We start from the raw sequence: 22217 nt of genomic DNA, 5'->3' as shown, positions 1-22217 counted from the left end.
CCCTTAGGAAGCGTGGGAGGTACTGGCCGAACAAGCAGCTTCACACGGTGGCTTCTGTGTGTGTAGCCACAGCAGCCGTGCCAAACTTCCCCTTGCACGCAGACTCTAGAGGAGTTTTCCTAATGCGTGAGTAACTGGCGATTCTACCCATGCGCTCATCACTGGGCCTTCAGCAAAACACAGCCGCACGCCAGGACTGCAAATAGCCAATGTGGAGGCAGAAACCAAATCAAATGTGTAAACACTCAAAAGAGAGATTCCCCCCCACTTTTTTAACCTTGGCATTGAATCACCAAAAACCAGACCTTTTCCTTAAACCCTGAAATCTGAGTGACAATTTAAAGATCTTGCCCTAAACATAAGGAAAGTAGCAAAGGAACAATTTAGTACAAAGGAAAACTTACTACATGTCGGTTCCAGGAGGGTATGTGGTTTCATCCAACTACAACCCCATGAATTGGGCATCTTGATCACCACTCTGTAAGTGTGGAAACTAAGGCTCAGTGAATTCGGAGTGTGTGTTAGTCTACCTGGGCTGCCATGACAGGGTACCACAAACGGGGGGTCTTAAGCGACAGACATCTATTTTCTCACAATTCTGAGGGCTGGGAATTGAAGATGGGGGTACCAGAAGGTTGGTTTCTGGAGACTCTCGTTGGTCTGGGAGACCTCTGCTCCTGGCTTACAGATGGCCGCCTTCCCACAGCCCTCACATGTCCTGTCCTCCGGGTGCACATCCTGGTGTCTTTTCCTCTTCTTGTAAAGACACCAGCCCTATAGCATTAGGGACCCACCGTATGACCTCATTCGACCTTACTTAGCTCCTGAAAGGCCCCATCTCCACATTTGAGGGGCAGGGAGAGGGGGGCGGGGAGTGATATAAAAAATAGCATGTCCAACAGCCCACATTTGTGAAGTGGAAGAGCGGAGACTGTCCAAATCCTAACGTCTCTTTATCCGCAGTGTGCAGCTCCCTGCCGTGGCGTCTCAGGGGGAGGGGAGACACCAGGCTGAGCGCTGACTCTCAGAACCTGCTGGCCAGGAGACACTTGCACAGCCGGGAGCTGTGTGCTGGGAAGGGGGTGAAGCTCCCACACAAAGGCAGACGGCAGAGCACAGGAGTCCCATCAGCTCGGGGCCTGCCCAGCCGATGCCACATAAAACTCACTTTGTCTGCTTTGTGCACAGCTACACAAACGGTGTTTGGGTTCACGTTCATGTCCCGCTCACGGTGTGGTTTCCATGATCCCCTAAGAGCCAGCATTTCATTCGGTCTTTTTCTTTTTTCTTTTCTCCAAACCACCAGCTAACGTCCTGGAGGGCGACTCCATGGACCAGGACGTGGAGAGCCCCGTGGCCATTCACCAGCCAAAGTTGCCTAAGCAGGCCAGGGACGACCTGCCGAGACACATCTGCCGAGACCGGACCAAAAGGAAAATCCAGAGGTACGTGCGCAAGGACGGGAAGTGCAACGTGCACCACGGCAACGTGCGGGAGACCTACCGCTACCTGACCGACATCTTCACCACCTTGGTGGACCTCAAGTGGAGGTTCAACCTGTTGATCTTCGTCATGGTTTACACAGTCACGTGGCTCTTTTTTGGGATGATCTGGTGGCTCATAGCGTACATCCGAGGAGATATGGACCACATAGAGGACCCGTCGTGGACTCCCTGCGTCACCAACCTCAACGGGTTCGTCTCTGCTTTTTTATTCTCAATAGAGACAGAAACCACCATCGGTTATGGCTACCGGGTCATCACGGACAAGTGCCCGGAGGGGATCATTCTCCTCTTAGTCCAGTCGGTGTTGGGCTCCATTGTCAATGCATTCATGGTGGGGTGCATGTTTGTCAAAATATCGCAACCCAAGAAGAGGGCGGAGACGCTGGTGTTCTCCACCCACGCGGTGATCTCCATGCGGGACGGCAAGCTGTGCCTGATGTTCCGCGTCGGGGACCTCAGGAACTCCCACATCGTGGAGGCCTCCATCCGCGCCAAGCTGATCAAATCCAAACAGACCTCCGAGGGCGAGTTCATCCCCTTGAACCAGACGGACATCAACGTCGGGTATTACACCGGGGACGACCGGCTGTTTCTGGTGTCACCTCTCATCATCAGTCACGAAATCAACCAACAGAGTCCTTTCTGGGAAATCTCCAAAGCACAGCTGCCCAAAGAGGAGCTGGAGATCGTGGTCATCCTGGAAGGGATGGTGGAAGCTACAGGTAAGGCGCGCTCCCTCCGGGGCCTCCGTGGGACCCATGCCCCTTCTAACCGGGTCTCACGTTCCTATCTATGGGAACTCACTGTTGACACCGCCCCCTCACTTCATGACGTAGTGTGCCCACGTAGCTCATCACTTCCAGTCTATCCACCCAGGAGGCTAGCCTTCGCTTTTTAAAAGGCCTTTGGAAACAAATTATTAAACAAGTGTTTTAAAAACACTGCTTAATTATGTTAAATTTCCAAATATTTACGTAAATTAAAAATTTCTCGCTAAAGCACCTTTTGCATGGCTCTGAAACATGGTCAGTTTAAATACTTGAGGTTACTGATTGCCCCGCCAGGAGGAAGACGGGAAGGCTTTCAGAGGAAGCCTGACAAATCGCTTTAATAAAAATGCAATTTCCTCTCTTCTTTGGGAGCCATTTGCAAGGCCCATAGCGTTGTTTTATGTCGAGTGAGTGCTTGGTGTCTATCTCCGTAGTCTACCTGCTGAACCCCCAGCAGACACAGCCCTGCAGCCCCAGCAAATAACTCCAGCAGGAAAGCAAAAAGCCAAAGATCCGTTCGTCAGAACCCCATTGACCTTTCATTGGTGTGCTTTAGGGAAGATCATCTGCTCTCAGAATAGAGAGCTGGTCTGCTTTTATTGAAGTCTTCATTCATATCTGAACTTTACACGTGTTATACATCCCAACAGCAAAACCGGTTCTGCCCATGTTTATCTGTCACAGTCCACAAAACAGAGCCGTAAACTCTGACGTAAGCTAGCAATGGTGTCCTACAGAAAACATATAAACTAGAACCCTAATTCATCAATTTCTTTATTGTTATTCTGAGTATCGATAGTAGCCTTGGGATCCTGTTTAGTTATGCAACTGCCCTTCTGTGCTTTGAAGTCTTCAACTGGAAGCTCGGGGTTGGTTTATATCATCTGAAAATACATGGCCCACAGACTGGCCCCAGATTCTTCATCAACCCCTAAACTGATCTCCGTCATCCCTTCAAAAGAAAGTCTTTGGCCCCGTGTCTCCGCCTGCCTGTGCCCAGCAGGCAAGGTCATACCTCTAACAAGTTTCTCTCCTGGTGAAACTTTGCCATCAGTGTGTAAATGTAAAAAGCAATGAAAATGTGAGTGAGTGACAGGCTTTGCATGGAGCTCGGTGATTTGAGTGGGCTCCTTTCCATAGAACTAAAGGAACATGGACCTAATCCGAAAACAGCTGTAAAGAATAACAAAAGAACGATTGCGAAATACTAAAAGATTGCTACAGATGTGAACAGGGCTATCTATTACTTTAGCCTGACTTCGGATGTATTCCTGAAGTAATTGCTGTGTGTTTGGGGGAGTGGAGAGGCAGAAGAGAGGGGAGGAAGCAATTTAAACCAGGAGCCCAGTCATTTCCCACAGACCAGAAACTTCTCCCACGGGTCTGAGCACAGGGACTCTGGATCCCCCTAGTGGTGGCCCCTGCGACACAGCCTCTGGCAGCATAAACCAACCACTCATGATGCAATTTTAATATTAGATTTCTCACTATAAACTCTCCCAATAGGACCTGAGGGAGGGCAGTGGACAAGCCTTGTTATCATTGCATCTCTGAGCTCAAGAAGCAAACGCCACTGGAAATATGTACTTTCTGGTTAGTGGTGTTCATCTGAGCTTCAAACTAGAAGCTGAGCTTCATGCTCGCTCCACCCAAAGCTCAATCTCAAAAAAATACATGAATCCGGAATAAGCAAATTATCCTGCGATGTCCCTGAGTTGGCATTCTCCCTGTCTTTCTGAGGACAGTCTGTAATGACTGAACCTTTCTAAAGAGAGGGGTGTCGTCTTTTTGATAATTCACAGTGATGCTTGCCTCTGAGCATCTGCGGCCTTTCTACTGCTTTCTTGGAGGAAAGGGGGTAGGTACCAGCAAAAAGAAAAGATTCAAAACACTTGCCTTTGTTCCTGGAAAAAGGCACCCCCTATTAATTTTCTATTTAAAAAAAAAAAAAAGTTTTCTAACTTCTGGAAAGTGAAGGAAAGAATGTTCTAGAAAGTCCTGGGCTTGTCTGGAAGCTGGACATGTCTTGTTCCTTTCCTGGTGGGATTCATACAATTCAGTGCTTATAGCCCATCTGATCTCTTAAGCTTCAGAGGGATGCTTCTCTTTGTGAATGAAAAACACAGTTGGTATTTGTGGGCATTAAACAGACCCTTGGGGGAAGAAATGCTTCAATGAGTCAAAGTCACAGGAAAAAAATTAATATGGAGCAAATGCACACTGAGGAAAAAACAAATCCCCAAGGGCCTGATTATTCATCGGAGGGCTGGATGGGACACCAAGAGCCTTGACAACAGAGAGCTGGCACAAAACGGCTTCCGCTCTACTCATTTCTCCTTTCAAAAATGTCTTAGTTGACCTTAAACTACTATCCGTGATCTCAGTTAGTGGGCCTATTTCAAGAACAAGCCCCACATTGCAACCTTGATGCAGTGCCCTCTTCCTGTCACCCACGTGTGGGCACACGTGGATCGCAACATGGTATTTCTGGAGAGCTGAGCTGCCCTGGGAGGCTGGCCACCCCGTCCTTCAGTCAGCTGGTCTCAGGCTCAGCACAGAACATCTGGCAGACGATTCCAACGCCAGCAGCACTGCAGCAAGCCTTTGCCCAGCACTGAGAGTCAGGCTCATTTTTAGAAAATGAAAGTAAGATCCTTGAGGGTAGGGTGTGCATATTGCCCAACCCCGGTGCCCTGCAGGTCCTGGCCCCAGGCCTTCACTCGATGAGTTCTCTGGCCGCAGACTCGCATCCACAAGAGACAGACCCACATCCTCAGTGGATGGCTTCAGTCTAGTTCTGCCCAGACTCGGAGAGATGTGTACAGTGACCTCTAAGAACCTTCCAGTCATGTGATTCTATTTTTGAAATGAATCAAACCCTGCAAAATTCTGACACCCCCCCACCCAGACATCTGGGAACTGGCCGTGTCTCATCCCACAAATATATTTTTTAAGGGAGCCCTTTATGTTCCTGACACATGGGCGATTTTGAGATAGTGGTGTTTACAGAAGGGTTTGTAGCTACGTAAACAAACACGCTCAGCAGCTGCGCGAATGTGCATTTAAATAGTAAAGCATTCATATAGATTGTTATTTATGGAGGGTAAATTGGCCTAGAGGCTAGATGACAGGCACACAGAGCTGGGCCCGTTGCCAGCCAGCTCCTCACCATAGCCTTTCTGGTTGATGAACTTCCATATTTACCCCCAGCGATTATGCAACTATGACAAGCAGCCCTTTCCAACACCTCCGCCAATGTGCTCCTTAGATAACTCCCATCAATCTGGTTTTTTTTACACTTTTTATTATGTAAACTATAAAACGTATACAAGAACAGGCCAAATAGTATAATCCACTCCCGTGTACCCATCATTGAATTACTATAATTGTCAATTTATGGCCAAAACTTGTCCCATCTATATCATCACTCACTAACTGCTCCCAGAATCGTATTTTATCTGCGAAAATTTCAGTATGTATCTTAAAAGATAAGGACCCTTTTAAAAACCTAACTATAACACCATTATGACCCAAAAAATAATTAATGATCATCTCTTCAGATCTAATATCTAAGTGTCCCAATTCCCAATTGTCTCATAAATGTCTTTTTAAAAATATTTTTAATCTGCTTGTTTGACTCGGAATGCAAATGAAGTTAACACACTGGTTGGTTGAGATCTCTTTTTAGCCTCTTAATCTATGACTTCCCCTTCCATCGCTGTTTTTTTATTCATTTACTTCTTCCTCAAAGAAGAAAACTTCTGAAAGATTTAAGTACCGCATGAAAAACTGGGGAAAGTGGAAGTGGGTGATGGCAGACCGGAAGTGGGTGGTGGCAAAGTGGAAGTAGGTGATAGTGAACCGGAAGTTGGTGATAGTGAACCGGAAGTTGGTGGTGGCAAACAGGAAGTGGGTGTCAGCAAGCAGTTCTCCGCCACAGGAAAGCTCAGTTCCGTTGCTAGAATAATACTATCCGCATGAAGCAAGGCACCGCACAGATCATTGCATTTTTTAATTGGAAGGAGTCCCTGGTGGATTCTTTCTTAGCTGAGGAAATGGAGTCTTGGCTAAGGCCAAACGGCCGCTGGCAGAGCCGGAAGTGGACACCCAAGGCCCCTGACGGTGGCTCAGCCTCCGGGTTTAGTGCCTTTTGCAACGCGAGCGCTGCTGGTTCATGAAGACTCGGTGGAGAAAGGCACCCGGAAAGAGACGGCTGGTGCTTAATGTGCAGACAGGCTTTCTTCTCTTTGCCTCCGCCGCTAGTTCCTCTTTTCCTTTAGGGTTTCTCTGTTGGTCTCCCATGTTATTGATTCGTTTTAAAATTCTTTATGTGTTCCCATGCGTTTTTAGGAGCCGTATATTAAAAAGAGATAACGCCGCCAAGAAAGTTCTGAAATTGAAATTAGGTACGCCATGTCTACAAAAATACACCTGGGAGGATATGTTGCTCTGTCCGATCTGATTTCCGAGTGCCATCTTCCTGTTCTGTAATCAGGAGCCACTTCGCTGTAATAGGGGAGAACCTGAGCTCAGGGAGCTGGAAAGTGTTGCTCGGATAAAGCGGCTGGGGCTTAGCATCTCAGTACCCTTAAGCTGTTTCTAGTAGTGATGTTTCATAGCCATTGCCTTCCACAGCCCTTATTTCCTCCTTTTGATAAGTTACTGCTAATCCCTCAAGCGGTGAGCCATTTTCTCCAGATTTACTGTTTTTCCTCTTAAGAGTGTATAACCCCAACTACCTGGCTAGCTTGGGAAAACAGTTAGTGGATGAGACCTGAAATGGTAAGCACTTGGGTAAAAATCACCTGGTATATCTCTATGAGGAATAATGTTTTTAAACATTCAAAGATGTGAATGCATTTTTCCTTAGTAGAAATCTACCATTTATCAACATCAAGAAACCCAACAGTCCCTTTGGGCATTAGGTTTAAGTGATCTATTCGAGGCCTCCTTTCAAAATGTCCACCTCGGTGTAATACACCCGGGTAGTGTCATTAGCTGGATGAAAACTGATAACACCTGCTCCCCAGATATGGTGAGCTTTTTGTGACCCTCCCCAGTTTGGGGACACTGTGTTCTGCTTCATCAAATGTCCTAACAACCTGAGGTTGGATGCTGTAGGGCACACACGGAGTTTTAAAGTTTTCCACCATCCCTCCAAAAGGAAGAACACTGCAACTCTGCTAAGCATTATGACTCTGTGAAACATTTCATATCACTTAAAAGTCATTGAATGGCCCATAACAGGTAGTGCATCAAGGTTACCAAATATTATTGTGCTTGAAAAGACCAAAATTCCGGATAATTATAAAAGTTTTTCATTATTAAAACACCAGTTCCAGAAAATTCATTGTTCTTCGTTCTCCAAATGGGCCATGAGGAGCTGCTAAAATGGAAGTTCAGTAGAAGTCAGTGATGATCACATAATATAAACAATTTAGAATTCAAACCCAAGGAGGTTGGGGGGGTGGGCGGATGAACTAGCACCTAAACGTTAGCTCTGAATCAAACTCTAAAGTCAACACTCATGTTAGAAAGAAATGCACATTCAAATTAAGAGAGGACAGTCAAATAGTGGGAAGTCTCCAATTAGTGTCTCCTTAAATAAATAGAGCTTTATTATTCCCTAAGGCATTCAGTAATATGAGTATCGACAGCATGTGCCAGTGAAGCAGTTTTACCCAGCGATTTCTAATGACTGGAAGAGAATTATTGGGGGAAAACACATAAATTACACACACACACACACACACACACACACACACACACACACACCCCTAAACAGCCAGGGGTGCTTCTTCCCCAGTTAAGTATGCCCTTGTTCCTCATCCTACACCAACCTACTTACAAATCTTGTGTGTTCTATTAATTATTTAGTACACCTCTTTTTTTAAAGTAATCTCAGCTATAGCTCAATCTAATCTGTACTTCTTTGTATTATTTACTGTGTTGGGTTTGAATCATCTTGGGTTCAAACCATGGTTGCTACACTCACTGGCTTACTCAACCTCTCTTGTGCCTCAGTTTTGCCACTCTAAAATGGGAACAAAAGTGGTACCTACCTCACTGGTGACCTTTCAGCATCCCAAATTCTATCAGATCACTTCTTCCCCCATAGACTGCACAGGCGGTAGAGGGCAGAGCTTGATGAGGATGGGAAGCCAGGTGGTCAGAAGGGCCAATCCCAGGAAGTGGCCCCACTGTTTGCAGGAAGCTTGCAGCTAGTGCCTCCACAGAATGACCAGTGCCTCCCTCTGAAGGCCCTCTGAATGGTCAAATGGCAAATGTTAACCTGTAGGGACAGCCAGCACGAGAAATGCACACTCACCACGTGGGAGTAGATGCCAGCCTGGCCTCTGCCCCAGTTACCTGATATGAATTACAAATCAGTGGGTCTGAATTAATGAGGATCACTGGGCTCAGAAGAGACTCCGCGTTCCTATAAATAGTAACATTTCATCGTTATCATTTCTGCCTAAAGTGGACATGAATATAGATTATTCTCAGGTCTTCTAAGGCAACTGCTCAGTGAGAACAGGACCAATAGTCTGCATTTGAAAACAACATTTCTGTGATCCCAATTCCCCTCCCAGATTTTTCATAAGTACTCTGAGATATCAGTTGAAACCTTAATTTGGAAAATGTATTTTTGTGTTGCTAGCTCAACTCAACTAAGTAATATTTACTTCCATAATAAGCCCTTATAGACACTTCTGCTTAAAAGTATAGATGTACTTCAGCAAAGCAGACTGTACTAGTAGAAGTTAATTTCTACATGGCCAACTTCATTGTTCTCTATTTACAAAGGATGATAAATATACTGTAGCAATCTGCTTCGGCTGAGTCATGCTGCAGTAACAAACAACTCCAAGGGCTTAAAACGCAAAGGGTTATCTCTCATTCACAGCACATGTCAGCTGGCGCTCTGTTCACGTCCTGCTTACTCCAGGTTGCAGACCGAAAAAGCAGTCCTATGTAGAACATGCCGTTCTCATGGCAAGAAGGGAAATGGCAAAACACCTCACTTCTACTCACCATCTATTAGTCACAGCAAGTCATATGGCAGTGCCTGATGTCCACGGAATGGGCAAATATCATTCTTTCACAGGGACTTGAAATAAATAATTGAGAAAAATAATATAATCACAGATAGCCACGTGGTTTTGAAAACCAATAGACTGAGTTGAAAACATTGTGCAAGTTAGGGTTTAAAACATGGGGTGTCCATTAGTGTTGTCCACCAGATACGCCCGGCTTTCATCCTTCCAGACACATGTCAGGGTCACATTTTCCTGTTCCTTTTGACCATGGTCTTGTGACTCACATTTGCCCCAACATTATAAGCATAGCCACGATTATCACTCTCATGGAAACGTTACAAGGTAACATATAACATGTTTCCTTCCCATGTTTATGGTTCTCACTGAAGCACAGGTCTCTGTCATCCCAGATCCTTGTCTGGCTTTGAAGAGTAGATCCCCCACCAAGTCACCTGGGTCATGTAACATGACTGAGAACGAACCTTGTGTTAGGCTGAGCCACTGAAATGTGGGTTGTTTGTTACCGCAGTAAAATCTAGCATAAGTTGCCTGATACAAAATGTCATGCTAACGTTTTGACAAGTTGCACACTGCTATTAGCTTCCGACTGGCTGTGAAATGAATTTGTGGCTAGCTATTTTGCAGAATTCCTCCCTCCTTTTAAATTCCATCTTCACTCATTGAGACTTTGAGGTCAGACAATCTGAATTCAATTTTTGTCTCCAGCTTTGATTATCCATGTGACTGGACATATCACAGTCCTATCACCAAACCTCTTCTTCCATTCCGAAAAATGGGAATGATACATACAGAGAACTAACTGATGGTTGTTGCCAGATGGGACGGAGGTTGGGGGTCTGGGATAAAATGGTAAAGGGATTAAGAAGTACAAATTGGTAGTTACAAAACAGACACAGGGAGGTAAAGTACAACAAAGGGAATACAGTCAATAATATTGTAATAACCATGTATGGTGCCAGGTGGGTACTAGACTTATCCAGGGGAACACTTAGTAAGTTATAGAAATGTCTAACCATTATGTTTTAAACCTGAAACTAATATAATATTGAATGTCAACTGTAATTGAAAAAATTAAATTTAAAAAATAGGAATGGTACTTACAAGAGAATTCCATGAGATAATACATCCAAATCATACATCCTTGGACCCAGAACACAGTGAGTGTTCAGTAAATTTAGAGAGTGAGTCAATGATCCTGTGAGCCATACTGTTCTCACCTACCACTCATTAGGTGCCTCCTGGATACCTAGTACTTTTTTAGATGCTTTATATAGATTATTTTCAATACTCAAAATTCTGAAAGGTAGGCATCATCCGCATTTAACAAGTAAAGAGGTTGACTCTCAAGTGGGGGGTTGTGGAGAGAGTACCTTGCCCAAGGTCCCCCGGCTGGTGAGGTGGTAAAGCCAGGATTCCATCTGAGGGCTTCCCACCTTCCCAATCCGCCAGCCCAGAGGAGGACAGTACACAAAGACACACTTAGAGTAGTAGTTGTTGATTAAAGTTTATTAATGCACTGATGATTAGGACTCCATGATATATTCTCTTTCTATTCCTGGCCTTGGCTTTCCCATCAGGCTCACCTCACCAGACCGCAGGAGGCAGGCGGGGGCAACCTGCTCTTGCATCACAGTTGGCATTGAGTCTCTTGAAAGGGCACCTACTGGCTCATGCTCTCAGACTCTGCCCAATTCACTGTTATAAGGTGACTGTGCCAGCCGATGCTCTGGGTCATCCCAAACAGCATGGTGCCATGCCAAGCATAACCCCAAGTACAACCAAGCAGCCAGCTCACAAGCCCTTAGGGGAGGAAAAGATAAAGTTCAGGATTTGGAGGGAAGAATCCACTTGGCTGTGCTAGGAAGCACTATAATACAAATATTCAGACTTTGACCAGCCCCATCTGCAATACATCCAGCAAGACATTTTGGGGGCTTTTGATGATCATCATCATTTTTCTCTAGTCACTGAGGCCATCCTTAGAAGACTTTACTTAAACATTTGCTAAGTAAATATATTTTCTTTTTCTTTTTCTCGAGCATATTTTGTACAGGGTGAATATTAGTGGAAACCTGTGGAAGTTAATGGGTCAAGGAGGGGCTGGTGGGTAATGACATAAGAGAAGAACACACAGTAGGGAGGACCAAGGAGACAAGGCCAAAGGTTGAATCTACAATGGACTAATGCTATGTTCTCACTGAACCAAAATTAACTGTATTTTTACAACCTAGAGAGCTAAAGTAGAAATAAAGAATCATCATGTATTTGCTTTAGATACTTGGTTATATATAGCGTCTGTCTCTCCAAACAAAGTTGGAAAAGGTGTACAACCTAAGGAGAGCAAAAATGATGCTGGTCCATGATTCTTGCAGAAACTCTTAAGAATCCACAAGGTCCAACTTGAGACAAGAAAGATTCCAAACTCTGGGTCTTCCCAGCATGATTCCACTGTGTTCCCCCAGAGGGGCCTCTGCACGTTCAGCCTGGCCCACAGACCCCTTGTCAGCCCCCAGGGCTAAGGGAAGGAAGGGAGTCCATTCATCAAACCAACACAGATGGGTCCTGACTACATGTGAGGAGGCAGGCAGCCTGACAGGCCATCAACAAGCCAGGCCAAGAGCAAAGAAGGGAAGGGACGTGTCCAATGCAACGTCACAGCTTCTGCTGTGAAGGCATCTGAGTCACTCCCTGTGCTTGGAGCCTCACCTGGGGCTGGAAATGCACATCCCTGACACTGAAGAGGCTAGCGGTGGGCACTCTGAGTTCCCATGCCGGCAAAGCGAAGTGCCCTCCACTGTCACACTGAAGGGTAGAATGACACAGTCACATTTCTTTCCTTGAGTTCAGTCTGATGCCTGCCCAACCAGGGGAAGGGGAATCTCATGAACAAGGAGCATCCATGACGTGGGAAGGTGGTGGCCCAGTGGGCAGGAGACAGAGACGGTGTTAGACAAAAACGTGCAGCTGTCTTCAGTTCTTCTCACATGGCTTGCCCTAGGGTCTCTTCCTGTGATGAAACAAAATCCATAGGTGAATCCAAGAAGCATGCATTTAAATTTAAATACTTGGTCTGGGGTTTTTTTTCCATCCACCAAAATCATGATTTTCACTTTCTCATCTCTCTTCACTCTTCCAAACCCACTTCCTCTTAGATAACAACCTGGCTTCACACTCAGTTGAGAAAATAGAAAAAATCAGACTGTAACATTGGCATCCTCACGGGACCTTACCCGCCATCGCCGCCTGGGCCTTTAAGCACTGTTGGTCTTCCTTCCTGTTGCTGTACATCCCTGTGCCACCCAAGACCAACTCTGGGTCCCATCCCTGCGCCCGACTCAAAGACTTTGAGACAGCACCCTCTTCTTTCTTTCCTCCATCATCAATTCCTTTCTTAATAGTTTATTTCCATGAACACAAAAGCATTCCCTAAGATCTGTCACCTTTAAGAACAAACAAAAATAGAACTATACTTCTCTTGGGATCACGGAATGCCCCATGTCTCAGCTCTCCTTTCCACGTCACTTCTAGAAAGAATCGTCTGTCACCTCCATTGCCACTTTTCTACTTCCCACCCCAAGCGGGCTTCTCACTCCCGACCTTTGCCCCAAGTCCTGGGCTGCTGCCTGCCCATAGTGCTCCTTTGTCAAATGAGGAAAGGGCATCCCTGCTCAGGGCACCGGACTGACATCTGCTGGGAACCCTGTAATAAATATACAAATCTACACCCCCTTAGACGTAGCGAGTTGTGCAGTGTCCGACCTGCGCAGCTGTGCGTGGCCGCCCTAAGTCTGTCCACTCCAACTCATGCCTGTCTCCACCATCCAAACGTCCTCTCCGTCCAGCGTCTTGGCCACGGCACTGGCTCCCCCACCAGTCCTCGCCCCCGGACTACCCCACTGCTTCCATGCCATCTTCCCTAACTGCAGGCTCTCCTTTCTCAATTTCCCCTCCTCGCAGCTGTCAAAATCAACTGTAACCTACACAGCCCCTCCCCTCACTCCAACGTTCTCAGTAGCTTCTGAGTAGCTGAAGAACAAAGACTAATCCCCTTCACGTGTGACAGTCATGCCGCTGCCCGGGTGTCCTTGTCAGGTTCTCCACATGTGTGTGCTGCTGCAGCTCCTGAGCACACCTGGGTGACTTCGCCTCTGGCCTGCACGTGGGCTATGATACTGTCTCCACCAGGAATATCCTCCCCCATCTTCCGTCCCCATAACTCCTACTCGCCCACCGGATCTCCTGGCAAATGCTGCCCCCTGTGGAACCTTCCTGGCTGCCTGGCAAAGTCAGGGGTCCTCCCTCTCTGCTTCCCCTGCATTTCTACAAATCTCCACGGTGTCTCACTGCATTGTGGGTGATCGGCCACATGGCTGGACGTCCCCAACAGACTCTACAGTTTTGAGGATAAAGATTATGCCTTTGATTTTTTTGTTGTTGTTGTTGTTGTTCCCAACAACTAGCACAATCTGGCACTTGGTAGGTGCTCCATAAAAGGGATGAGTACATAAGTGACTGTTTAAAATGCAGGGTCTGGCCATTCTGAGTGTGTCGCAGACTCCGAAGCATTCATGTTACCTCAACTCCACCAAGAGCCCAGGGCTACATCTGCCTTCCCTGGGAGGCTGTTCCATCATTAAATTTAAAAATTAAAGACACATTTTATTGAAAAAGCCTGTTTATGCTTCGGGATCCTTTCCCATCCAATCTTCACCACGCTTCTTATAAACACCATCCCATAGAAGTACAGATGGTTCCAAGCAGGGATCCTAAAGGAAAACTTGTCCCAGAACTTGGTCTCCAATCACACAAGAGGCTGTGCCAAGTAGAAAGGTCCCTGCGCCCCCTTTTAAGGTGGGTCTGGTCCCCTGCGTGCCTTTGGGGCCAGGAGACTGGACTCGAGAGCGAGTGTCCCTCGTGGCTTCCATTCCGCCTCACTCAGTGCACGGGTGATGGTGTCGGTTCCACTCACAAATCCTCTCCCCGCTGCCCAGGCTCGCAGAAGCTCAGAGTTGAAGGGTGACCTCTTGACCCAAGCTTGTACCCCATAAAGAAGGGCTCTCACTGTACCTCGCCCGCTGCCGTAACGAAGGATGCGGGCAAACAGCCTGCTCCAGGCCTTTCTGCAGGTAAAACAACAGGCAAGGCGTCTTAGACTGAAATGTATTCCATCTGCAGGCAAGGATTTTCCAGAACCTTCCATGTGCCTGGCATTGTGCAAAGTCAGAAAAACAGTCCTGCCCTTAAGGAACTCACATGTTAGAGCAAGGGGTTGGCAAAATGTTTTCTGTAAGGGGCCAGGTAGTAAATATTTCAGACGTGGCGTCCCTGTCACAACTACTCAACTCTGCCAGCATCGCGCTCAAGTAGCCAGAGGCAAACGTTTAAAAATGAGCGTGCTGTGTCCCCATAAAATTTTACTTCTGGACACATGTCACTTTCCCGTGTCATAAAACATTATTCTTCTTTGGTGTGTTTTCCCCCCGCCATTTTAAAATGTCAAAGGCGCTTTCAACTCTCCCCAGCTCTAGTGGATGAGACTGACATAGAACAAATTACTACCCAATGCAAAGGGGACAGAAAGGGAGCATGTTAAATGGGGAGGTGGGCCAGCGGTATGCGAGCCCTCCTCTCTACTCAGGGCCAGATGCCCCCACATCATCATTGCCCACCGCAGCAAGGGGCACCTCCCTGGAGGGAGAGGCAGCCCATCCCTCCAGAGATGAACTCATTTGCATGCACTTTGCATTTGCAATTCCCCAATGAGAATATAATAGGGAGCAGAGGTTTCCTGACCTTTGAGAAGAGCTAAAATTGAACTTCTGTTCAAAGCGAAGATTCATCAGTAAACAGTACTATTATTAACTTCGTGTTTTAAGGGGAAAGAATACAAGACTGGGAACATTTTTGTTCCACGAGTGTTGGCACTGACTCTCCCGTGTCCTTTTCTGCTTGCTCTGTTGTTACTGGGGTAAAAAGTACGCCCACTACTTAAAGGGTCCCAACTGTTCTCCCAGCAATATTTATTCCTAGGTCAGTTCATTTGGAGGCTGAGGATCCTAATCTCTCTTCCAACCCAAAATAGCCTTTCTTTGTCCCAGCTGCCCTCTGCCAGTACCCTCACCCCTTGTCCTAGGAGGCTGAGCGGAGCATACAGTAATTAGCATCAGGGAGAACACGCGAGGTTGGCTATAAATCACACAGGCACACAACACAACACTGCCTCTCTCTCTCTGGCAGTTAAGGGATTCAGTCTACCCAGAAAGGTGTCCTTACCAACTCCTCAGGCAGCTTGTGTCCACACGGTTCCCAAAGGGACATTGCTCAACCCTTCCAGTCACTGACCCAACCCAATGTGCCGAGTGGGAAGCCTCCCAAAGGCCCACACGTGCTTTGACTGTACTTCTTCCCACCCCAGGGCCTTGGCTCAGAGGTATTGTAACAAACTCTCCGCTCACAGTGGCACACAGCACTTTCCTTAATGAGCATCCCTTTCCCTAGAATGGGTTTTCACTGGGAACGTCCCCTCAGGATGTAAGCAGAGCAGCCAGTCATTAGCGAGCCAGCTTTTCCAAGGTCAGGTACCTGCTGGAGAGTGAAAAGCCTTGATATAAAAAAAAAATTAATGGGAAATGATAAACCTCTAGACATGGAATAGTTCATAATGACGACAAAAAAATCATAGTCATTGGTAATTTTTTCATATACATGGATATTTTAAAGTAATGGATAACATGTTGACTAAACTCCATTTTCATTGCATAATACTATACTGCAAAGGAAAGGGTTTTTATGCGGGCAACCTCAAGTTGATTGCAGTGACTGTCTTTCATCTTTCCAAGGCATCCATCCAAAATTAAGTTCCCTAAGGATACAGTAGCATATTATATATGTGTACATATACATGCATATATGGACATTATATGCATATATACATGTAAATATACACATTTATGTATGTCCTTGACACATATTTAATGATATCTTCACTACAGTTGAATTCTATTAGTTCATTATATATGCAAAGACTTCTCCACACAACCTCTGTGATGCTCTCTCTGGATCTGATACTTTAGCCAACACTTCCATCCCTAATGTCACTGTGTTTATTAAACACCTTTTCTAATACACTGGAAGAGAAAATACTTACTAGGCAACCAAGTATCTGGTTTCCAGCCAATTATCTGCACAGACAGGTCTTCTTCATGAATAATGTCCGGGATTTCATCTGGCACCGCATTCCTCTACCGCATTCAGTCTTCCCCATCTTCTTGGCCATTAGAATTCAACATCGCAGAGCGAACCCTGCCAGTGTTAGGGGAAAAACGGAGCCCGACAGTAGTCAAAGCAGTAAAAGCAGATTTTAATCAGGAACTATTGCAATAGCTCAGTACAGAGCTGGGCTCAATTCCAAATACGGCGCAGGCGAGCGGGGACTTATAACCCACTTGTCGGTGGAGGGTGCCAGTGAATGAAAAAATACTGAGGAAACATCAGGGTTTGGAGGGATTTATTAAGTGTTATCCTAAACTGACCTAGTAGAATCCTTGGGGAAGGTGGGCTGGGGTGACCCGCCATCATCTGGGGGATGGAGGAGGATGAGGAACCCAATCAAGTGTTGATGGTGATATTGAGGGTGTGGGGTTCTGGCTGCACCGACTTAGCAGGACTTTTGATAAAATTGGGTGATGCAAAGACACAGAAGGTCAAGAACTAGTTGGGAAGAGGGTTCGTAGGGGGCTGACTAAAGTTGGGTCAGGGAGAGTGTTTGTCACCAGCAGTGGGTAACGTTACCAGCTCCATTGGGCTGAGAAATGAGTGTGAGGTTCGCCAGGGAAAGCTCTGGACCTGTGATCACAAGAAGCATTCATGCCTTGACCCTGCTGCTCTTGTCCTTGACCAAGATGTCTGGTTTACCTGGACCCCAGATCCTTTACCAGAGGAGAAGGCATAGTACCTGCCCAGCTTGGTTTGGGGGATTATTCAATGAAGGATATAAAAGAACGTAGCATAGGCCTGGCCATTGTGGCTCAATGGTTGAGTGTCAAACTATAAACCAGGAGGTCATGGTTTGATTCCCTGTCAGGGCATATGCCCAGGTTGTGGGCTCGATCCTCAGTAGGGGGTGTGCAGGAGGCAGCCAATCAATAATTTTCTCTCATCATTGATGTTTCTATCTCTCTGTCTCCCTTCCTCTCTAAAAAATATAATTTAAATATATATATTTATATTAGCCATATATATATGGCTAATATACTAAGTGTCCAACAGTCTGAGTAATGACATCACGTGGCAACGCCCAGCTTTCTCTCCCTAGCAACTAGCCTCCTTGCAGTTTCTTCAGCCCAGGAGCACGACTTGCTTTATAGCCAGGTGGAAACATTTCACACTGTAACCAAATGTCTGTGAAGCGTTTTCCTGTGCCTCATCTCATTTGATCCTCACAGAAGTCCTGGAGTAGGTAGATAGGAGACTCGGTGGAATCCTATATTCTTTTCATTAGCCGGAAAACCGAGATTTAGAAAGCAGAAACTTGACCCCACTGAAAAGAAGTAAGAAATGGTGAACCTTGAAAATGAATTCAGGTTTTCTCACTGCGCAGAATATAGTCAAACACTGCTGCGGTTAAATATTTTACCCTTTGTTCTCCCTGAGTGATCTACAATAATAATCTGCTTCATGTTGATGTTTACTGCTGTGTTGCTGACAATTATCTGAAAGCAACTTTTTCACTGGGTGGGAAAAAGTTTAGCTAAATCAGAAAGCAGGTCTAATTAAGCAAGTTTATTCTATATCTATAAAAGGCTAAGTTGACTTGTGCATGCACAATACATATAACACTCTCGCTGGCGCCAATCACATGTGTGTGTTTCGATCTGTCATTGTTGATTGTGAATTTGGTTGATACTTCTATTTATAATATCGAATAGCGATATTAAAACATTTCTTCTAATTAATTTCCTTTCAATGTGCATGAATTCATGCACCGAGCCACTAGTAAATAAATAAAAGAACGTAGCTTAGATCCTGAAATGTAGTAGATGACTGAAAAACAAAGGCTGCTTTTAAAATACTGGTATATCCCCGGTGCTCGGGAGTTCTGCTCACCTGTGCAATGACAGATGGTTCAAACTTCTAAGAATGTCAAGTCAGAAACGGTGCTCCTCCTCCCGCCAGCTGGCAGCTCTCCCTCAGGTTGAATCTCAACACGATGAGCCGGGAATCCCAGCGCATGTAACCCAAGGAGGAACATTTTGCTCTAAAATTATCTTTACACGGGAAGCAGCACCGTCTCCCAAGCCCCTACACGAGTCAGGTATCCGAAAGCATGAAGAAGTTCCACTTCCCACTCCGGTGTTTTATACCTGAAACAGGTCAGGTAGGAGGGACGCCTTCCATCTTGGTTGGTAGGACTCAGTGAACAAAAACATTTTAAATCATCCAGAGTCGTTGAAGATGCTGTAAGTAGAACATAAAATCTTTTGGCTCACCTGGCACTTGTGTATCTGGCAACGTGCTCCATCCAGAGTCCAGAATATGGCTGAGGACCCAGCAGTGAGGAGAGAAATGCAACCACGAGAGACCTCACGTGACCATTCATCCAACGTGGAGCATCCCAGCTGGTGACCAAGACTCACGTGAGGACCGCAGAGCCTGCTTCTTTCTTTCCTAATAAGAAATCGTGGTGCGCCCGGTGACTGGGTTCCCAGCCCAGAGAAGACTGGAAGCAGCCCATGGGCAGAGGAGATGGCTTTGCTGGAAGCTGGCGTCCAAGCTGCGACAGTGGGGTCTGGCGCTGAGTGGAGAAGCCAGAGCTGTAACTTAAAGGCCAAAAAGCCCAACCGTGTGGCTGTCTGGAACCACATCTGAGAGGGGGCAGCAGTACAGGTCCCCGTGCCATCTCCGGAGGCCAGGACAGATGGTCCCCGAGGGCTTCGGAGGTGCGTGGAGACACACGGGTCCCTGCAGGGCCCTCCCTCGGTGTGCTCCCGGGAAGGAAGGAGGAGCCCCCCAGTTTAGCACGATGCCTGGCCTCACTGGGAAGCCGTTCGTGTACATAGATGTTTGCGGGGGGAGCCGTGGTCGCCTGGAAAACCCATCCTGGGGCCCAGGATCCCACGTGGCTGAGCTGTTGGCTGGGCCCACTCAGCCTTCCCGGCTCCCGGCAGCCAATTTTCCCAGCCCGGCTGTGCCAGGCCAGGCACGCCTGCCACGCTAACCAAACCAGCACCTGGAGCACCACTCAGGGCCTGGGGCCGTGTGAGTGCCGGATCCCCCAGCCCTCGGCCTGGAAGGGCGCTCCTGCACCCTGTCCTTCTAGGGCCCGTGGGTGCGGGCGCCCGGAGTGAGTGGGCAGTGACCGCCCTACTGGCTGCCAGCATTGCCGGCTCCTGCGGGCTCAGTGAGAGGACAGTGTGGCCTGGAGGATGGAGCTCCTGACCGGCCAGCATGGCACCCCCAGGAGTCCCCTGGGCCCCTTCCCTCAAAGGGACCTTCTGTGGCAGCGCCTTTCTGAGGAGCTTGGACCCGCACGCCTTTAGGGATGGCACGCACACCGGCTGGGCCCACCTGCCCCAGCTCTCCCTTCACACTCTCCCTCTCCGACCTGCCCGGTCTGTGGCCACGCACCTGGGGCACGGGAGCTGCGGCCTTTGTCAAGTGCAAAGGTCATGTCTGCACTTGCGTCCTGATGAGCAGCGAACGAGGTGGGGCGTGTGCAGAGACACACTGACACACTGGGAACACCAGGTCCGATGCATGTTCTCTGAATCGCAGCAGCTCTGCCTTCCCGCATGAGAGACCCTCGTCTACCAGCTGGTAGCCAGTGTGACTTGGGCGATGGACCCCGCTTTCTCCGCTTCCGTCTATAGCAGTGGTCGGCAAACCGCGGCTCGCGAGCCACATGCGGCTCTTTGGCCCCTTGAGTGTTCTAACGCCACTTCTTCAAAATAGATTCGCCCAGGCCGAAAACCGACTTCTGCGCATGGGCCACGAAGTTTCAATCGCACTGGACGTGCGCGCCCGCACGTGGTATTTTGTAGAAGAGCCACACTCCAGGGGCCAAAGAGCCGCATGTGGCAGTTAATTCTGCCGGCCGCCGAGCTCAGCTGTGTATCAATGGAGAGCTTCTCAGAGCAGCGCAGAGCCAATGCTGTTTATGGCCGGGGAGAATCAGCTTCTTGGTCCTCATTTCTTTCATTGTAACTGGAATGCCTTGACGTTAAAAGTAACGCTTGCACACGGTAGGAAATGCCAAAAGCATAAAGAACACAGAGTGAAAAGCACACCCCCTCCCACCCCTGCTCCCCGCCCCGCCCCCGAGAGAACCACCACGCACGGTCGCTTGTCTGCCTTCCAGAACTGTCCGAGACCCCGGCGAGCGTATGTCCACACGCACGGATACATATTTCCATTTTATTACGCACACGGGGCCATGCATTTTGCCCCTGGCTAATGCTTTATGAAAGATGTAACGTATATTATAAATCTTTTTTAGCACATTAACATATTTAAACTGCAAAATAATAATCCATTTTTTGGATGTATTTTATTCTATCGATGGATATTTAGATAGCTTCCTACATTTTCTCTATAACCAAAAGCACTACAAGAAATTTGATTTCCATCGGCTAGATCCCAGGACGTGAGATTTGTGGGATAAAAGTGGATCTGCATGTTATGCTGATACAGATGTTGCCAGCTGCCCCCACAGGCTGTGTTGGTGCGCCAACCTCCCCTGGGGCGGGGGGGGGGGGGGGGGGCGCGTGCCTGCGGAAACACGTTTGCGTCCACACGGGGCACGGACGGCCCAGAGTGCAGAGCGCCTTGTAAGATCTTCACTGGCGTTGCTTTTCTGCCCCATCTTCCTGGGCCCGTGTTTGCTCCTGGGTTTTAGTTTTTCCGTATGGATTTGAGAAGGTTTGTTTCACATGAAGGAAAGGAGCGCTCTGTCCCCTGTAAGCTTTACAAATGTGTTTCACGGTCTGTCCTTTGTCTCGTGGCCTCCTCTGTTCATTGTGCTTGCTACTTTTTCAAGCTTTTGCCTGCGGAATATTTTTGTTTTGTGTAGTGAAACTTATCAGTATTCTCCTTTATGGGATCGCAGTTTTGTGTCATAGGAATGCTCATGTGTTAGGGATATAGGAATCGTTTATGTTGTAGGAATAGGCCTTCCCTATCCCTAAATTATTTAACATAAAATTATCCTGCTATGTTTTCTTGTCGTCTTTTAACAGTCGAACTTCTCGTATTAAATCTTTTGGGGTGACGTGGTTAATAAGATCATGTAGGATCCAGGTGTGTGTTTCTAGGGTGCATGATCTGTATATGGCATTGCGTGCCACCCCCGCAGTCACAGCATCTCCCGTCACCATACACTTGGCCCCCTCCCCCACTCCCACCCCCAGCAGGTGAGCTCCCAGCCCGAGGTCTGTGTCCAGCTGGGCTCGGCCGGAGCCCGCACTGTGCTCTGAATGGCGGGCTGATTGTCCGACACTGGTCACTCACTAACCCACTCCTCTCCTCTGACCTGAATGGTCTTCAGCTTTGCGCGCCCACCCTCTTCTGCAAAAGAAAACTAAAGTCCGTCAACACTCCTGACTCCGGGCGATGGAGACAGCACCCTCTATCAGCCCACGCTCCCCTCGGCACCGGTGCCACGCGGTGGTCACGCTTGTGATGGTTGACTGTGTCCCCCGGATTCTGACGGTGAAGTCCTAACCCCCGCCTCCCAGGAATGTGGCCTTGTTTGGGAAAGGGGTCCCTCGGATGTGATTAGCTGAGTCACACTGTGGTGGGCAGGCCCCATCCATCGGGATGCTGTCCTCATGGAGGGAAATGGGCACACGGACATGGGAATCTTGACAATGGAGGCTTCTCCGCCC

The 22217-nt window shown here is 47.6% G+C and overlaps 1 protein-coding gene across 1 annotated transcript in view; it reads left to right on the top strand.

Moving 5' to 3' along the window:
• Positions 1 to 22217, top strand: part of KCNJ6 (potassium inwardly rectifying channel subfamily J member 6) — a 39398-nt gene that overhangs the window by 6209 nt on the left and 10972 nt on the right. Inside the window, exon 2 of the mRNA XM_028151905.2 lies at positions 1307 to 2227. Coding sequence (XP_028007706.1) covers positions 1330 to 2227 — 898 coding nt within the window. The 5' untranslated portion in view covers positions 1307 to 1329. The remainder of the gene's footprint in view (positions 1 to 1306; positions 2228 to 22217) is intronic.

Source organism: Eptesicus fuscus, chromosome 3 (assembly GCF_027574615.1).
Source record: "Eptesicus fuscus isolate TK198812 chromosome 3, DD_ASM_mEF_20220401, whole genome shotgun sequence".
Classification (NCBI taxonomy): Eukaryota; Metazoa; Chordata; class Mammalia; order Chiroptera; family Vespertilionidae; genus Eptesicus; species Eptesicus fuscus.
Note: the sequence above shows the minus strand (reverse complement) of the source record. Positions and strands in the feature narration are given on the sequence as shown.